The sequence below is a fragment of the Etheostoma spectabile genome, chromosome 16, assembly GCF_008692095.1.
Source record: "Etheostoma spectabile isolate EspeVRDwgs_2016 chromosome 16, UIUC_Espe_1.0, whole genome shotgun sequence".
NCBI lineage: Eukaryota > Metazoa > Chordata > Actinopteri > Perciformes > Percidae > Etheostoma > Etheostoma spectabile.
Genome location: NC_045748.1, coordinates 13,327,779 through 13,348,075, shown reverse-complemented (window position 1 = coordinate 13,348,075; position 20,297 = coordinate 13,327,779). Strand labels below are relative to the sequence as shown.

General features: G+C 39.6%; 1 protein-coding gene and 1 pseudogene across 1 annotated transcript in view; both read right to left on the bottom strand.

The window, feature by feature from the left end:
* Window positions 1–540: 540 nt before the first annotated feature.
* LOC116704724 (disabled homolog 2-interacting protein-like) lies at window positions 541–2,834 on the bottom strand (annotated as a pseudogene).
* A 5,527-nt stretch (window positions 2,835–8,361) lies between these two features.
* Window positions 8,362–20,297, bottom strand: part of ttll11 (tubulin tyrosine ligase-like family, member 11) — a 24,757-nt gene continuing 12,821 nt past the window's right edge. Inside the window, exons 8-10 of the mRNA XM_032540089.1 lie at window positions 13,046–13,288; window positions 12,006–12,112; window positions 8,362–10,135 (exon numbers count right to left, since the gene is read on the bottom strand). Coding sequence (XP_032395980.1) covers window positions 9,828–10,135; window positions 12,006–12,112; window positions 13,046–13,288 — 658 coding nt within the window. The 3' untranslated portion in view covers window positions 8,362–9,827. The remainder of the gene's footprint in view (window positions 10,136–12,005; window positions 12,113–13,045; window positions 13,289–20,297) is intronic.

Below are 20,297 nucleotides of genomic sequence, written 5' to 3'. Positions count from 1 at the left end.
AGCACTAGAAAGGAATCCTCTCAAGACATCAACGTGGTAATTCTCAATGCGTGTTATTGTGTTTAGTGGGTCCACTTGTCGTTAGAGGGAGAAGGTAAGGAGGAGAGGGAGAGAAGGTTGCTAGGGTGACGTGTCTGGTGGTTGTCACTGTGTGTGGTTTATAGTGTGCTTTGTCCCAGGCATAGGCAACTCTTGATCTGCCCCAGCGACTTCATACATCCACTAGCAAAGTGTTTGTCTGATTGACAGCTTTAAGTTTCATATTACAAGCTTGCCCCCGCCTCCCTGGCCGTCACCTTGTAATAAAGGCCGTTGGGTGATCTTATTCTCTTGGGATCTGTCTGTTTTGCTGAAGTCCGCCTCTTCTGTGGGCCCCCTCAGATTGATGACTCACTTCTGCACTGGTGTCCAAAAGTTTGAAATGTTTCCACAAGTACTCTGTCCGCTTTTAAAAACACACGCAAGCCTTTGCGTCTTTCAAACAGGCATGCAACCATCCATGCTTGCCTCATCCTGAATAACTGTACACACGCAGGCAACTCAACACACACTCGGGCAGATGCCATCTGTCTGCATGTCTGTGCTGTTCCGTGAACTCTCCGTTTCAGTAATCTGCAGTTGGTGGGGTTGGTGGGGGGAGATGCCGTTGCGGTCTGCATGCTGTAGCGCTCCTTCAGCTGGCTCAGAGCGCTCACTAGACGGGCGTTGGCTGCATCCAACGATGCTATGCGCTTCTCCTGACCACACACATAAACCAGTTAGAGAACATATTGTAGAATCTATATTTACAGACAAGCCACAATGATTGTTCCTACCAGGTGGAGGTTATGCAAGAACATATTTATCTTATCCTAAGATCTCTTACATATAGTGTCAGGCTTGACTGTACAAGTTGAATTTACCAAACCTTTTTAATTCCAAAACTGTTTTCTTGTTTTAACCCTAACTTACCGGTTCCTAAGGAGGTGTGCATTAGTAAGAACCTTATTATAGCATTATCAAGGCCCCAAATCACCGTATAAAGCTAAATTATATAATTCTGCTCCTTTGCGACAAGTTTCATTCACAAAAATGTTACCAAAAAGTACAAAGAAGAACTTTACACTGTGGCTCTCAAGCTTGCGGTCGGAAATCAGCACGACACAAACGTAAAAATTTAGCCTGTTTGTATTCCAAACAAGCTCTTTAATGGAGTGTTTTAATGTTTCCTTGGACCAACTTCAATATAGACCGAGGTGCTGTAGACTGTAGAATTTCTATGGATTTCACACCAAACTACTAGGCATGCAAAATCTAGAAAAATTCGCGAGCCATTAGCAGTAGTTTGTTATTTAGCTGATTTCTGTAACACATTTAATCTCCAATTAATTCAGACGAAGGCATTATGTTGAGTGTTTTACGAGACATCTGTATACGACTTGTACCACACGTACCCCTACTACTTTCTTACCCAACAAAAGAGTCTAAGTGGGGGAAATACGCAACAAATTATGTGGCACTAGAATCTCTCTGTATGAGTGTTATTGCATAGGCTCACCGAGTTAATTTATAATGGCAGCACTGAGCCCAAGCACACTTCCCCTATGTCTTCAATATGAATTTTTTTATTCATTCTCTATGCCTGTTACTGAGGGAGACAACTTTTGCCAGTATGGGCTGTGTGTGTTGCAGATGCAAAGTCCATTACTTGAGGCGTGAAGGAGATTAATCACCTATGGATGTCATATCTGGGTTTGTGCAAATGTCATGGTGCAGCACATTGGTTTCCCCCCGCACATTCTGTTGTTAAATCATTTGACATAATCTCCAAAGAGGCACATTTGAGCTTACCTGGTGTGTCTGTGTTTGGATACATAATGACACGTTTTCCAGCATGAAAGAAATGTTGTCCACAGACAGCTGTCAAACACTACAGCAGGGCTTAATTCGCTTGTCATTGCAACATTACACCCACACAATCATCTGCTTAATTTACATATATTCACCAACAATCAACATTCCGAATTCCTCGCAGCTCTAAAGCAACACTTTTTGGGTTTCCTAAGACAGATTTTGAACGTTTATATGAATAAGAAACGCATGAAACACATGTTGACAGAAAACTAATGATAAGATTGATAAACTGTAATGTATGTTTATAAGAGAGAGTGGGAGGAGAAATTCTGCTCGCCATTCAAGCTCGTCATGCTAGAGCTAGTATAGGCTATGAATTAAACATCTCTTTGTATTTCTGTACCCTTTTTCCTCGAGCAGAGGACGCGTGACAGACCTAATTGACCAAGCAGAGACAGAAAGAAGTATCTACAGAGCCATATGCAACCAGCACAGCGGGTTTAGCTATTTTCGTATGTACATGTGAAAGATTTTTTCTTTGTATTTTCTTTAGTGCAAAAAAGCAACAAAGGAGGAATATGCATATATATACAAATGCACAGGTAGGTAAAAAAAACACAACTACCTAACGGAACCTACCTCACATTGAAATTAAAGACCAGATGTATCGGCTACCCACATTGTGCAAATGACATGAAAAAAAAGCAAACTGACCTGAGCGTCAATGATTTTCTGTTTAGAGTCTACCACTGCCTGCATGTCTGAATGTCCTTCTTTAGCTCCTCTTCCACTGACATTACCTGCAAACAAGACAACGTAATTAAAACCTTAGAACAGAACACAAAGTGGCATTTGGACAGCGTCTTCCTCTCCTACCTGCTGATGATGCCCTTCATTTATGTCCTTGTCGTCTGGTGTCTGCGCAGGCGCTCCTCCGACTGCTCAGCCTGCGTACCCATCAGCACTTCTGTGCTTGTTCGTCCTACTTCGGCCTCTCGCATGCTCTCTTAACAGCTTCTGCACCGACGCCCGCAGCTTCTCCTCAGCCTGACTCTCTTGAACTGCTGGTACTGAACAAAGAGTCGAGAGATGGAGCTTCTATCATCGCTGTTTTCACTATCATCACGATCTTTTCAGCATCATCACCCTATCAGCAATGCCCCCCTTCTTCATACCATAGCCGACAAAAACAAAAAAGAAATCTCTCAATCAGGCCTGAGATCATGTCCTCTTGTTATGAGAGTTTAATTTCTGTCTAAATAGAGAAGGGAATCACATTCATTTACAAGCCATTTTCATTATTGCTCTTCCATTTGACCTTATAGCGCCCCGAAAAATGTTCTTTTAATCAAATTATTATTTTTCTTCTGCACTACTACATGGGAGAAGCGTTTCAGTTTTCAGAGTCAATCCTCTGGTTTAGCTCTGAAACCAATACCTGTTGAGAGGTTAAACTGGCAATAACAGTGAGAGAAGAAAAGAAAGAAAGTTTAGGATGATAAAGATAAAGAGTAGGTGAGAGGGAGGGATCACCAGTCAACGTCGGAGTTCTAGTTCTATGAAATAAGCCTGAAAATCTCTCCCTGACCTCTCGCTGGACCTCAGAGAGGCGATTGAAGAGTTTCTCTTCAGGCAAGGGGGAAACCTAATGGAGACAAATCAAATCTCTTCTGGACAGAAAAACCATTTCTTCAACAGTGAGGGATACTGTGACAGTCAGCGTGTCACTGCAAGACCAGTGAGATGAGCACTACGAGACAGGGAACAGATAAGAGTCTACAGCCATGCTAGCAGCTCTGTGAGGCTTACTAAAAGCCCAGTATACTTTGAGCTAAGTGCTTGCAATGTTAACATGCTGATGTTAGCATGTTTACAGACTTAGCATGCTAATATGGCTAATTAGCAGTAAATACAAGTGCACTGAGGCTGTCAGTAGTTCTGCAGGAATTTGGTCATAAAACCGTATGGGACAAATTAGGTTTTGTTGTGATGAAAAGTTGAACACATTGCCATATCTATTAAAATCAGCCTCTAAGATTTCAACAGTGTAAGTTGGGTGGTGAGCGGGGGGGGTAGCAGTTTATGGCAATTTGATTATGAGAGGAGTCGAGAGGGAAGGAAACTAAAAACCAGGACAACAAATGCTCAAAACTAAGCATCTAGAAAACGGGTAGCAAGGATCCAGTAAACACGTCCCAACGGACGTCAAACTATTGTCCGATTTGGAGGTTATCTGTACCCAATTGCCAGGACCGTTGTCACACACTGAACATTGAACCCCCTAAAAATAAGGCCTACTGCTGGCGAGCAATCGATAAAAGGTGCTGGGGGAATAACAGATCATTAAGCCTGAAGAGAGCGTTGGCTTAATAACCTTATGGGTTAGATTGGGAAGAAACCAACGTGGCTGTCAAGGGGATGTGAGTGGTTGGCCGGACGAGAAAGAGAAACAAGGGGGGCGGGGAGGAAGGAAGTCCATGGTTTTAGAAACAGACACAAAAATCACCACCGGCACATTGCGGGAAAGCATAACACGAATCACTAAATAACCGGGGGGGGGGTAGCGGTCGGCGCGAGAAAAGAGCGGGGTAACGTGGGACTAGGCTGAACTGCCGTTGCCCTTGTTGGGGGCGGTTGCGTTTCCCGTGCTGATGATATTAAAAAGGGCCTCTCAAAGAGGTCGCCTTCCTTAATGGATGCTTAGAGTGACTCTTCCCTAAAACACCAGAAATCAAAATTTAAGTATCCATCTTTCACTACAGTGGGCAATTTTAGACCAACAGGACACATTACGTCAAACAAAAGAAAAAATCTAAATGAACAGTCTAATCTTTGTATTATAAGTACACTGAACCCCAGCTCTTATCGCAACCACTGAGAGCACTCACTGCTGCAAGACCACTATCAAAGGCACTCCTGAGAACTCGAACAGATTCAATTACACACAAGCGAGGATGCTGCTGCTTCCTGGGATCATTTATCTTTTTATTCTTTCCCTTTCCCTCGGTCACCCCTTCCAACTTTTATATTCCTTTTCCCCCTTCCCTAAAGCTTTTTCACTTAATTCACATTAGTCATGGGGGGACATAAGGACTATACTTCCCCTTAAATGCCTCACCACTATTGCTGGGACTTTTTTTTTTCCTTTTGCCCATCTGAGAGCGGTAATGGTTACCTCAAATGAATCGTTTAACCTTATGGGCCCATGGGCGTATGGGGCCCAGTGATGGGGTAACGGGGGCCGGGGCAGGGCCCCCTTCCCACCACCCAGCACCCTGTTTCCTCTCCACTACCTCTCCTAAATCCTTTAATCTCACACGGCTTATCCTCGCTCTGCTCATGTCCGTCCAACGTAGATCCCACTGATAATTCTGACATGTACTTACTCGTATCTGTGACTTATCTGGTGGACTACTCTTTGACTGCGTCTTTGTTGCCATTTTGTCTCTTGACTGTATAATCTGTGACTTCTGTTGTGCCATTGTCCTGCACCTCTGGCACGTGTTCGCCCTCCTCCAAAAACTGCCACAACAACCTCTCTACTCATCTTTCTTTTTCCCTCCCTCCCGCCCGTGGTAGGGGTGCAAACAGGGACCAATCTCGTCTTCTCCAAACTTTTTCATCATTTTCATAGTTTACATTGACAACTAAATGCTTATAAGAGTTTAATGTAGATAATGGTAAACAACGAAACTAATTTAGCCCCCGAAAAAATATGACCTCATAGAAGAAAGGCAAATGCAAAACATTGACAATATGTCTTGTTTCTGTTCCTTTTCTGCGCGTGCATGGTGCTGAAGATGAAAGCCCTTCAATTCCTATTTCAAATGTACTATCTAAGACTTTAACTAAAGACAATATGCGCAAAACCAAACTAAAAAGTTTGGTTTCCCCCTCCCGCAGATCCAACCAAGCGAAAACCCTCCCGACCATAAAGAAAACGAGGCCGAGTCAATACGTTTTCCAACCCTCCTCCACCTCCCCAACCCCCTGTTTCCACCACCTTGATGTGGCTCGGGAAAGGGAAGTTTGGGGTCCCCTACTGGAGCTGCTGCCCCCCGCGACCCGATACCGGATAAGCTGGCGAAGATGGATGGATGGATAGTATGTTGACAAAAGTAAAAAAGTCATGGTATAGTATTTAAAAAAAAAGTCATTGTATAGTAAGTTGGAAAAAGTAAAATAAAAGTCATAGTATAGTATGTCGAAAAAAGTAAAAAAGTCATAGTATAGTATGTCGAAAAAAGTCATGGTATAGTATGTTGACAAAAGTAAAAAAGTCATTGTATAGTATGTCGAAAAAAGTAAAATAAAAGTCATAGTATAGTATGTCGAAAAAAGTCATAGTATGTCGAAAAAGCAAAATAAAAATCATAATATAGTAAGTCGAATAAAGTAAAAAAGGCATAGTATAGTATGTCGAAAAAAGTAAAAAAGTCATGGTATAGTATGTTGAAAAAAGTAAAAAAGTCATGGTATAGTATGTCGAAAACAGTAAAAAAGTCATTGTATGTTGAAAAAAGTAAAAAAGTCATAGTATAGTATTTTAAAAAGCAAAAAAGTCATAGTATAGTATGTCGAAAAAAGTAAAATTAAAGTCTTAGTATACTATGTTGAAAAAGTAAAAAAAAGGCAGCAAGAGGAAACCAATAAAATCTGTGGGGGATATATGAACTCTAAAGAGAAAGGACCAGAACCACCTAGAATTGAACCCTGAACCTTCTTGCTGTGAGAGCTCAGTGCTGCCCATTGGGTCACCATGGCACTGCTGTCATCTGTTTTGTAGATAAAAATTCCAACACATAAAAGTCCACAGAAGAAAACGTCATGTGTAGTATGTTGAAAAAAGTAAAAAAGGTCATAGTATAGTATGTCAAAAAAATTCATAAATATTTATTAAGTCATAGCATAGTAAGTTGAAAAACGTCATATAAAAGTCAGAGTATACTATGTCCAAAAAAGTAAAAAAAAAAAGTCATAGTATTGAGTTGAAAAAATTAATAAAAAATTAATAGTATAGTTTGTCCAAAAAAGTCATGTAAAAGTCACAGTATAGTATTTAAAAAAGGTCATAGTATAGTATGTCAAAAAAAGTTGTAAAAAAAGTCATAGTACAGTATGTCGAAAAAAGCCATAGTATAGTAATTTTTATTAGGTATATGACTTTGTTTTACTTTTTTTACATTACTTTCATGTTAGTTTTTCAATGATTTTTTTTTATTTTAGTTCTTTTAACAAACTATACTATGACTTTTTTTTTTTACTTCATCAACATACTATACTATGACTTTTTTTTTTACTTCATCAACATACTATACTATGACTTTTCTATGACTTTTTGGACATACTATACTATACATTTCTTTTGACTTTTTTGACCCAGGTTCATGACAATAGTTTGCCGTACAAATTAAATAAAAAAGACATGGTATAGTATATGATAAAAAGATGAATAATGTCAAATGTCAAAAAAGTCATAAAGTATGTCATAAAGTCATAGTGTAGTATGCCTTAAAAATATAAAGAATGTAAAAAATGTCACGTTGTGTCATTAAAAAGCCAATGAAAAGTCCCTCGCAGGCTCTTAGGGTATGCTCTTTGTCTGACTTGTTGCTTTACAATGTCCGGCCTGAAATGCTGTGTTGCTGCCATCATCGATTTTCAGTGCATTTTGCCCCGATTTATGTCCTCCTGTCAACTGTCTTTCCAGGCTGTCACGTGGATTTAGGACAGCAGAAGCTCAGTCCAGCGTCTCCGGTTCAAGTCCCGGCACAGACCAAAGTGGCGCCAGTTCCCTTCCTGGGCACTGCTGATGTGCCTATGGGCAGCCCCCTCGCTCTGACATCTCTACATTAATGTTTGTGTATAGGTTCCGTTTGTGAACGGAATTCAGGTTTGTTTCTTCTCCCCCCCCCCCCCCCCCCCCCCCCCCCCCCCCCCCCCCCCCCCCCCGGTACCAGCTGCCCTATTCACATCAGTCACTAGCTGATGCTAGCTGTGACAGTTAAGTCAGTTGTGTGCCCCAAACCAGAACCAACCAGAGTGTTTTTTTCCTTTTTCAACCAGTTTAATAAATACAACTACATGTATATTTAGGAATATGCGCCATGAGAGTATAATATAAACTAAAATAAATGAAACTTTTGAAACCTTTTCAAACAGGACAAAACTGAAAAACAGCTTCAGCATCAATAGGCATTGCTAGCCTCTGCAACAGAAGGGAGAATAAACACTGGCAGATGGTTGTGCTGTGGAACCTATCTAAGTTCTAATAACATTCAAAAAATGGAGATATTTCAGGATCATCCATTAACCTTGTTTAAAACAGAGTTGTAAATAGCGAAAACACTGCCAACAGTGCTGCCGCTAAATGACATAGCACCCCCTAATTATGTGACAAATACTGTCCTAATTAGCCCATAAGGGAAATCACTCTGAGGTCTACGTACAGGATGCACAGTATTTGCAGGAACATGCACATTCACCCTCTGCTTGATTTGATCAACCGTATTTGGTGAAGAAAAACCATAAATCTGGTCAATATCACAACAGTAGTGGCCACATCAAAACGCACATTCAGTTCAAAGAGAAAAATGATTTTCATTTTTTGAAGAACTATCAATACATTTTATTTATGATGGATCACTGTTAATAACCTCGTAAATCTACTTCATGTTAACAAATACATACTGCAGTAAATATGATAGTCATTCAGTACGTATTAGCAGAAAACATGTTTAGTTCGCCGTCTGTTAAACAACTGCACACGTTGCAGCTGTTTCTAGTGATAAGTTTGATTGTTCTTTTATGTAACATCACACTTCACTCTTGGTCTGCATGTGATAAATTCATTTCATAGTCATGGTGTAAAACAAACAAACAATTCAAATATTAATGTTCAGATGATTATCTGTAGTGTAAATAATGCAAAAATAACTGACGTTCTACCACAATCTACAACCTTTCTGGTTGGCAGTCATTTTGTGTGCAGCTACATCACACATTGGATGAGGTTAACTTACAAAAGCTAACTGAATCACATTTATGAAACAATGCATCTGAGTAAATTGTAAAATGTTGTGCCATGCAATAACTAATTCCCAATGGCAGTTGTGTGGCTACAAAGTAATCATCCTAAAAAAATGTGTTAGCTGGAGGTCTGAGGGCTGCCTGACTGGAATAGCGTAAAAGAGGCGGCACGGCCTTTTCCCTTTGAATACTTATTCACTTAACTCATCACTAATGGACTCATGAAGCTAAAACGCACAGATGGGCTACTGGCTGTAAATCGTCTTTCACCATTCACCACTAAAAACACACACACACACACACACACACACACACACACACACACACACACACAACACCACACACACCCACACAACACACACACACACACACACACACACACACACACACACACAACACACACACACACACACCACACACCCACACCACACACACACACACACACACACACACACACACACACACACACACACTGTGCAAATGCAAGAGTTCAAAGATTTGTTGTGCAAATTCAAGAATGTCATACACACATTAAAGACACTCCCTTAACTCTATCAAATGCGAAGCTGGAGCGTCTAATGTGATCCCTGAAAAAAAGTTTATTTCAGTGTGGGTATTGCCAAAGAAAGGTGAAGGGAAGCAGATAGCTGCCCTGTAGAACCAGTAAATAGATTTAAATTAGCCATAGCCTCCTCCTGACTGGACCACACTGTTCATATATGATCAAACCAAGAGGGGAGGAAGAAATGATCCAACAACCACCCCCCGTAGACATCTTCCTCCTCTGAAGAAAAAGCAATCAGTCTGAGAAGTCAGCTAGTCAGCAGGGGTCAAGCAAGTCCTTCTCTCAGCTCCCATCATCTCGGGAGTTTTAGAGGAGAGAAGGACATCTAATTTCCCTGCTTATGTGGAGAAGGCTAAAGGCAGTGTTTGGGAGTGCGATGCCTAGATGGAGCCCTCTCTCGTCAGTTCTCCACGTTGGCCCTGAGTGTGCGAGGTTTGAGTCTTTGATGCAGCCGGTAGTCCTGGCTGGACGCCCTTCGCAGCGGAGCCGGAGAGTTGAGCTGAGGGTTGGTGAGGCCCAGATTCCTGACGGCCCGTGGCATTGCCCTGCTGCAGCTCACAGAGCGCCTCTCCTCCACGCCAGACTGGGACTCCAGCTGAGTCTCACACAGCTGCAGTAGTGAAACTACCTGCTCCCTCAGCACCAGGGATTTGAACCTGCGACCTGCCAGGTAGAAAAAGGCTTCCACAAATGCTTGTAGTCCCATACCTGCAAAACAGAACAGTGTGGTTTAGGTGAGGCCGGAGACATAGAAGGGAATGTAAAAATATAAAAGGAAAATGCCAATAGTCCACCTTTAGTATGGACAAAAAAACCTTATGTGTTTATCTTTACTGTGACTATTATTGCCACTGTGCATCACACCCGCATCGGCACCGTCAGACGCATAGTTTCTGTCGCCCGCATGAGGAATTGTAAGCAACGATGACAACACTGTTGGCGCATCTACATCTTCGGCAAATCATGCACCACGTTTATCCCATCAAATCAAGGAAGACACAGAGGATAAAAAACAAACATGGAATATTCAGAAGAGGTAATTATCTGGATGAGGAGGGAGGGAGGGGCGAGCTAGTCTCAGTTTTGTGTGAAAATACTTCAAACGTCATCAAGAAGTAACGTCATCCAACATTGCTTAAATTTTGATGTCCTCTTCACCTCCAAAGCAGAACGCAGCTTTTGTTCCTTCTCAGCGGTAAAACTTCTGCGTGCGGATTCCGCCGGATGACACCATTTTGTAAACAAAGCCATACTGAAAAATACAGAGAGAGTTGTGTGGAGCCGATAGTCTTAACTAGCTTTGTATCAACTCACTTGGCAATGGCTTAAATGTAACTGACGTTCAAATATGACAGTGGTATCAATCTTCTCATCATTTAAAAAGAAATATAGACTTTAGAGTAAGTTCAGTTAAGGTCAGCAGGCCTTGACATTATCCATCGATCAGTAAACCCTTATTCTTAACAGATCCCAGCTGAAGTTGGGCAAGAGGAAGGACACACCCTGGAAGGGTTGCCAGTCAATCACAGGCCTGACATATTGAGACAGACAACACATTCACACTCACATCAACGCACAATTTAGAGTTCCCGAGGGAGGTTTGTGGTGGGGCTTTCAAATCACAATGCCGGGCCCAGCGGCCGATGACGTATGACTAACTGAATGCCACCTTTTTAATCAACTAATTTAAAATGTAGTCAACAAAGTAATAATGGAAAAGTGTTTAAGGTGTTACCCTAATTGTTTTCTAAAATACCTTGTTGATTGCATACAGCACAGGAGTCTCTCCTTTAATGTAAATGAGTTAGATCAAGAGAGTTCAGAGCAACGGAAGGTTAAAGAATGATCGGGAAAACAAACGGTTAAGAAAAACAAAGGCCTCCGTAACTTGTCCTCTTGCAGCTTCTGTTACAAAATCTGTAAGAAGACGTCAAATTTGAAGAAAACAAATGAATCAATGGAGTGAATAAAGATGCTAATTCAAAACGGGTTAACATCGTGAGAGTTGGTAGGTCATTTGCTAGAGGACTTATCAAAATTGTTACAGATCACAGGAGGAGTCTGGTGCAAGAGATGTTTTTTATAAATTCCTTCATGTGTCATTTTAGACTTTGCGGCACAAGCTAAAAAAAACACCATCATAATTTGTTTTAAATAGCAACAAAACGTTTTATGCCTCTTCTTCAATTACCACAAATTCACCAAAGCACATACACAGAAATGACGGACCCTGACACTTCAGTCTCCCTAAATACATATGTGCTCATTCTAAATTCAGCTCACAATCTCCTCTGTACAGACCCTTCCATCCTAGTGATCTCTATCCACCCGCCTGGCAAACATTCATCGCAAGGTGCAATGCCTGAATAATTCATGATGCATAGTCTATTTGCTGTCACATTGTGATCTCAGCTCATTTCAATTATGGTAGCACAGTGTCAGAGGGAATCTGACAAAGAATGACAAGCATTATCTCCAAGGACATTATTTGCTCCAAGTCTCAAAGATACCTCACTCTTTGTCCTCTACATGTTGTTTCTTTAATTTGTGTGTGTGTGTGTGTGTGTGTGTGTCTTACCTGCGTCTCTAGAATCGGGCATCGTTCCTGACCAACGACGTGTGATGTCTATGTAGAGGATGTCCACTGAAGCCATGGAGAAGTTACTGTTGCTCAGCTTGCAGGTCCTAAATGCAATCAGGAATAAACAGAAATAAAAAAAATCGTATAGGATAGTCCACACGTTTAAAACCCAACTGAAATAATATATACTCATCCCTTTTGCAGTCAAAAAAAAAAAGTCAAACATATTGTCAATTGGAAGGAAAAGGTCTTTGGGAAATATCAAAACAGCTTTATGGAAAGATTTGATTTGGTAACAAGTTAACGGCATTCCATCAAAGTTATTGGGTGCCACCATGATATTAAAAACTATAAAATATAAATGTCTCCCTTATGATCATAGGAAATGTGATTTACAGAGAAGATACGCATGTTGTAAGAGACCAATAGAAAGTTCATCCTTAATGATAATACTGCCACAATAATCACGATTTTAAGCTTATCTAAATCAACAGTATATTAATGATATTTGGAAACAGAAGGAGACTAGCTCATAGACCCCCGCTCTACCTTTTTTATACAGGGCTTTAAAGAGGTAGTAGTGGTAGTAGGAGTAGTAGTAGTAGTAGTAGTATTATTGATGTGCACTGACTATTAAGGCTCTTAGTTGAAGCCAGATTACAGAAAAGCTGTATTGTTACACATACCTGAATCTTTTTCAGCTCTATTCGAGTACAGTTGCGTCGTTTATACACATACCATAAGGTATTTGTATGTATTTGACCAATTAGTTCTCGCTAGACCCAAGACTGACCTTTTAAAAGCAGTTATGTTGACGGCTTCTCCAGAATGGAATAAGTATGCAAACAGAATTAGTGATTTAAAAAAGTGGTTACACTCTAAAGAAGACTAATTATGCATGTGTTTGTATTGGATGTTATCCTTGTTTGTTATGAGTGTGTTTTATTTGGGCAAATTGTGAATGTGCGGACCCCAGGAAGATTGGCCGCTGCTACGGCAAGAACTAATGGAGATCTCATAAAATAAAAAGTTTGTACCTGATGAAGGTTCGGAAGGCGGTGGGCCCCATACGCATGTTTCCCTTGACCCCGAGGAAGCGTATGAACAGAGATGCGATCCGCTCCACCAGCCGCAGATAGTTGAACTGTTTGGTGTACTTTGGGTAGACCTGCTTTAGACACAGCGAGGGCAGCGCTCCTTCATCCGGACTCCTCTCTAGTGTCTCCGCCTCCATGGGAATCTCCTCCCCGTGTTCGAGCCCACCAGCCCTCAGTTGGGAACTATGGCAATGAAATAATAAAAAAAGGAGTATTGTACACTTTACTGCATTGTATTTCAGTGATTGACATTTATTTTTTTATAAGCAAGCTGTCCAAGCGTGTTGATTTAAAAGACTACAAAAGTTCCTAAATTTACTGCTTTTTGTGCTGTCAAGCAGCAGGGCTAAGTAATGGCCTTCAACCCCTGCAGGACTGAAGCACAAGACCATAAGGCCAACCAAGAGAGCTTTTGTCAGTTGAGTTACAGTTCACCTGAGGTAGATAATGCACCAAGATTTTCATTTGAGTTTGCACTTACAGACTGGCCTGGCAGGGGAAATGGGAAGAATAATGTTGTATGAAGGAGAAATAACTCTCTTTTCACTCTCTCATATCACTGCCTTTTTACTGTCTGATGGCAGTTCCATGCAAAATATAAAAAGAATGGCTTTGCAAATGTTTTATGAGGTACGAAATGCCCTCAATCATTTCAAAAATAATCAGGAGCCTCTGAACAAAATCCAGCTTAGATTCAGTGTTTTCTTTTCCCCCAAAAAGGCATTGTGTGAATCGTCAAGGCTTAAGAAACGTGCCGAATACATTTTCTTCCTCATACAACAACTTGATAGGAGTGATTGTTTATAATTGTATCATCAATGTTTGCTAGCTTGCAATCTTCTTTTTTCATGCATTTTTCAATCATATAGGCATATTGTCGATGAGTGGAATAGAGAAAAAACATTGGTAGACGTGTATCCCATCTCCCCTTTCCTGTCATCAAGCTATCCCATCAATTAAAAGGCCATAAAAGCCAAAAAAATTAAGAAAAAGAAAAAAAAAAAAGAGGAAGAAATGTGAGTTACCACAGTTCTCATACTCGCATGTCCTTGAAAACGAGATACAATCAAAACATTGAACCACTCATCGAAACATTGCTTCATAACTACTTCGTCAAACAAAATGCAAAGGGTACCTAAAGTCCTGAAGTCCTAAAGAGCAAAATACAGAGAATCAAAGAGTCAATTAAAATGCAGATTACTGCAGGTTTCCCTGTTGTAATGATTTTGGCTCACATTGAAATCAAATCACATTCATTTATAATAATATATTATAAGATATAATGAGTTACAGGTGTTTTGGTTACCATCCCGCTGTCTTTTTTCCACCTCTTTTAGTTCAGTTCTTTTTGTTGAAGTTCCCTTGCCTGTACCTCACCGCCAGCTATCCCATTGTGCTTCTCCAGAGAGATTAGCCTCCTTCTCATAAATAAATAAAATAAAACGAAGCCATGCCTTCTGTGTGTTTTTACCCTCAGGAATGTGCGGGCATGTACACAATGTGCTTGACTGACACTGCCCCTCCCTCTCCTTTTAGCTTTGCTGCACCTGTTACTGTAGGGCACTGCCACACTTCTATCATCCTTATTAGTTCAGGGAGTGCAGTGACCTCATCTATTTCCCATCATAGCAACCTGAGCATAGGGGTCTCATCAGCGAGAATAATGAAAACACCTGCGTGGGTGTGCTGGGCCTTTGCAGACAATTCCTATGGTCAACACATAACACACAAGCAACAGAGCGAAACACAGAGGTACAAGAACGTCAAAGGGATTCAGCACTGCTGACTTTTATGAGGAAGTTTCTTTGTCCATGAATTAGTAAGCAGTGTGAATGGCACTGAGAGAGCACTGCTGAATGTTTAATAGAATCAATCATCCCTCAGCAGCCAGAAGGACACCACCCACATGTATTTATACAGGACAGTCTCAGCTAAAAACGGACACATCTTCAACGGAAGCTGACAGCCAGCAAGACAGTGAGGGGAATATTGGCAAACATTCCCAGCAGACAGAGAGAAGAAAATGATGGAGGCGAAACGAGAGGGCAAAAGACATATAGAGAGGTCTGGTGCCAAATGGTAGTTGAGTGTACGCGAGGGTTAGGCCTAATTTATCCGACATAAAGGCTATTTCTGGCCTCCTGGTGAATAAATCTTCAAAAGGTTTTAACACAATGTCAAAAGTCTCCGCACACTCCATTTCAGAAATTGGAATTCACAGCCTGAGTTTTTTCAGAGCATAAGCCCTACAAACATGAAAATTAATCTCCCACAGGTAGGCGTGGAAAAAACAAACGATAGTAGTATCGCGATATTTTCCGTGACAATACTGATACACAGAAGCCAAGTATCAATCTTTTATTATATACTGTATGTGTTGTTCAGTTTGTCTGCTTGATAATCCCATTTTGCAGCAATAAACTGAAGTGAGATGAACAAACAGAAATGTATCTTTTTAGATAAAACAGATGTTGACAAAGTTTTTGTTTTGGGGACATCATTTGAAATTGGGGAAAAATTAGAAGTTGAAAAAAAAGGTTATAAATTGCAATATGTTTAAAATTGCAATAATATCGTATCGTGGCATAAGTATTGTGATGATATTGTATTGGGAGGCATCTAGTGATTCCCACCCCTACCCACAGGTAACCATAAACTTGGTGTAATTATATGTATTATAATAATTACCTCTTCTGAAGACTCCATGTTTTTTTTAATCCTCCGTGTCCTCCTTGGCTACAAGCAACTGCATGGAGGGGGACTGGGGTCTGTGCGCGATCACAGAAGGTTTGTGTCATGTGGACAGTTTTGTTGTCATTACTTAGAATTCCTCATGGGGATGACAGAAACTATGCACTATAGCTTTAACCCCCCTTTCTCAATTGTTCCTATCCACACAACCACAACAACCAAAAAGTTAAAAACTTCAAAGAGTTATCAGCTGAATCTGCTGCTCCCCTTGGCTTTACAGCGAGTTTCAGCTCTATCCTACATCTATACTGTTTTGGCTCACTCTCACAGCTCTCATAGTGCTATTTTCAGACATAGCAGTCAACAACAAAGACTTGTGTACACTACTTGCTCAGCCCAAAACGGTTGACAGACACAGTTGGCAACTAACTGGTAAAAATAGTGGAGTGGAGCATTTAGTAAAGAAAGAGCCAGATATGTCCCTCAGGAGTTGGTAGAGACCAAAAAAAAGAATATTGGACTTACATTCATATTAACTGAAAGTGACTATAGGTAACTTTTCAATGTTTCTGAAACTGTGTCATTTTCCATGTTATTAGTGCCTCTGCCTGGAACTCATCTTTCCGGCAAAGTCACACTACCGCTGTTGTCCAAAGCGGCCGCTAGAATCAACACAAATTGAAATTTACATATAGCCACTTTAAACTTCAATATCAAGTTGTGTTTACACAACTTACACAAAAGTGGCCACACATCTGTTATTGCAGGTTTAAAATGGAGGTTATGAGCATTTAACTGACAGCTTCTGCAATGACACAATGAGAAAACATTGCATTTTAGACACATTTCAACCTACGTTACCTTGGATTGCACCCAATCCACCTTGGCTAGTATTTCTTTTTATACAAATTATGTCTTAGTAATTATGTCCCTTGTACCGTATTTAAAAAAAAAGTGTGTCTATAAATATATACTTTTTGTTCTTACCCACACTCACATTCAGTACACCATTGATAATGGCTACTAAAATCACTCACAGACACAGGATTAATGAGCTGGGTACATGAAGTACATGTCTGAGAGTCACTGATACCATCACACCATCCTCATTATTCCCCATTTAACTCAACCACCTTTTCCCCCCTTTGTGCTGCCATTTTATATTTACTCATCTCTCTTACATAAGCTCTCACTCCGTCTCCTTTAAATAGTCATGCCTTTTTTTACTCGCTTGCACTTTTGTGTTGTGTGCCTGGTCAGTTCTCACCTCTCTTTCACTTCATCTTGACAAATAAAATGAATATGTTGGTGAATTCAGTCTAAACTCTGCGTTCTGAATCACTGAATCCCATCCATTCCACTGCACAACAGCTGTCAGAGACCACAATGCTAGTACATTTACTTACAGGTGCACCAACTGTGCAATAAACAAATTAAATAACCTCCCACAACAATGTCAGGAACAGTTTGTGCTTTAAAAGACTACTTGTTAATGACTGAGAGTTTGGAGAAGAAAAATTAAATCTGTCCTTCTTTAAAATACAACTTAACTGAATCTAAATCTATTCAGCAAATGACAGCTTTAATCATGACTTCTTATTAAAATCTGTAATCCACTGGCATACCTTAGATGTATTTTACTCTGAGTGGAGTTCAGTATCAAAACTGTTAAAACACCATTGAAAAGACTGTCTGGTTCTAAAAAGGTTACCCAATGGTTGTCTCCCCTGCTTAATTCCCTCAATCAGCCAGGGAAGTTGGTTTTTCATCAGCAATCACATTTTCGGGGAAATCTAGCATTAATCGTGTTAGTTTTTTCCATTCCAAATTGGATCTTGGATGCTGGAGTTTTTGGCTTCAGCAACACTAGTGCTAGTAGTGAAAAGAAACTGAGCACATTTACTCAATACCTTGCTGAAGTAAAGTTTGTTTAGGTACTTGTACTTGAGTATTAGACTTTAATGCTACTTTAATGCTTTTACTCCAGTGCATGTCAGAGGGAAATATTGTACTCTTCACTCTACCACTTTAATTTAACAGCTGTTGGTAGTTACTTTTCAGATTAAGGTTGCACATAAAAATAAGCCTAGAAAATGCATATGTGTTGTCAAATAATAAACAAGTGGTTCCAATATTTTTGGCTTGTGATCTTTTACACTAACCAATGTGTTGTCTTTTGTATTAGTTTCCCCAAAGAGACATTTTCTCTGATGGTTTATTTGATTAAATATTACTAGTATTTCACAAGAAAACAAAAATGAGCGAAAAGTCAAAAAAAAGAAAATGCAGATTTGTATCTTGGGAAGTTTTGAAGAGGCCCAACCACTAAGTTAAGAACCACTGGACTAAGCTACCAAACTAATTATTGTATATTTTATATAATCTAGTTATATCATAAAATTGACAAGCTAAAACAGTAAATACTTCTTACATATTGATGGATCAGTGTTAACAATCTAATAGTCACATAGAATAGTATATCACATTTAATTTGTAAAGACTGAGTCACTTTAATCTTTAATCTATGAAATATATTTGCTAATGATACGATTTGTACACGGTGGTATTGGTGCCACATAAATATACCCAAATGGTTTGATTGAAATGGATATAATTCATTGTAGCATGCATTCAATGTGTCTGCATTTCTTCTACCAGAATAACATGGATGTTCAATGCATCTGCCTTTGCACCACAAGCAAACACACAAAGAACACACTGTGTAACTGAATGATTAATTGCATCTTATTCTGCGCCTGTGTCATTGGCTGCAGTGATGATTACATTTTTTGGAGCATATCCAATCTGATGGCCAATTTAATAGATATTAGCACTAGCTAGTAAAAATAATCAGTACCACAAAACTCAGTCAACATCTGCAAAGCAGACTTGCACACACACTAGCAATCACAACCTGACATGACTACTAAATCTTAGTGTTAAGGATGCCCACATTTTTGAATTTCTTTTTCAATATCACAATCCTAATTTGTGATGTTAAGCACTATATGAGGTTCAGCTGAAAGCTGTTGATTTAGTTTCCACCTTAGTCTGGATCCACTTTTTATCTGCAATCCTTGATTGATGATTTGTATTATTTAATAGCCGAGTGCTGAGTGTATAATCATCAGCATCACAAATCTCTAACTACACTCCCCTTACACCCGCACCTTAATACTTGATGATAGACTACTGTCACTTGCTATTTTATTCCATTATTCTTATTTAGCACCATCTGTAGTATTATTGCTCTCTATAGTCTCTATATAGTGTCATGGTATATTCCTGCAGACGTAAAAATGCATGAGAATTTAAAACATCATAAAACCTGTCTTTGTCGGTGACACTTTATTCTACAGCTCACTATAAGCAGTGCTACACTTTTACAGACACACTAAATTACATCATATTAAAAGATCTTTAAACTTGTTTCCTTCCTAATGCAACTACTTTAGTCTGGAATTAAGCCTCTTTTCCCCACATGACTGCAGATTGTAAATACTCTCTCACACGGTTATATTTTATATAGTACTACTTAATTGGCTTTAGGAGGCCTAACATTTGGAGAAAGAAGAGTCAGTGTGTGTCTAGAATAGAACAAGAAGTCTGTATTCTATAACGAGAAAGATCATTTAAAAGGGCAGCGGCTGTAGCTGGTTTAAAATAAGGAGGACTTGACCAAAAATGCTGCACTTTGAAAGTAATTTTGCTTGTCATGTACGCAAGACTTATAAAAGTGACAAAAACCATCATCTCCATCAGCTCATTTGTTGATACTCCTTACCAACCTTTCCAGTTTCAAGTAAACTGATGGACAAATGTTGTCCACACTTTAAATGGAGAGTGAATATAATTGAGAGCCTAATGTTCAATCAGAATTACAACACAGCTACAAATATCCGGAATATTGAAGTTCAACAAATTGTACACCAACAGTCCAAAACACAAAGATAATGCATGTACTATCACATAAGACAATAAAAAGTGCCAAATTCCCACAACTGACAAGATGGAACCATAGAATGTTTTACATAATAATATGACATAAATGGGTAGTTGTGAATTCGATTATCGTTCAAGTTCAAAAATAGTTTAATGTAAAAGTTACAGATATAAAAAGATTTGAGTAAACGCCAATAAATCAGGGTCTGAGACATACAACACAAAAGGTATGGGGGACAATAGATTAAAGGATTAGGGGTCCTTAAAAGTACGGAGATAGGAATAAGTTGAAAAGAGCTGAATTCTTAATGCACAGAATTATACTGTAGTGTAATTAGAGCAATATATCGATATTATATCGATATCAAGATATGAGACAAGATATCCTCTTGAATTTTGGATATTGTAATATAATTGTATGTTGTCTTTTCCTGGTTTTAAAGGCTGCATTTCAATAAAGTGATGTCATTTTCTGAACTTACCAGACTGTTGTAACTGTTCCATTATTTTTCTTTTACCCACTTAGTCATTATATCCACATTACTGATAATTATTTATC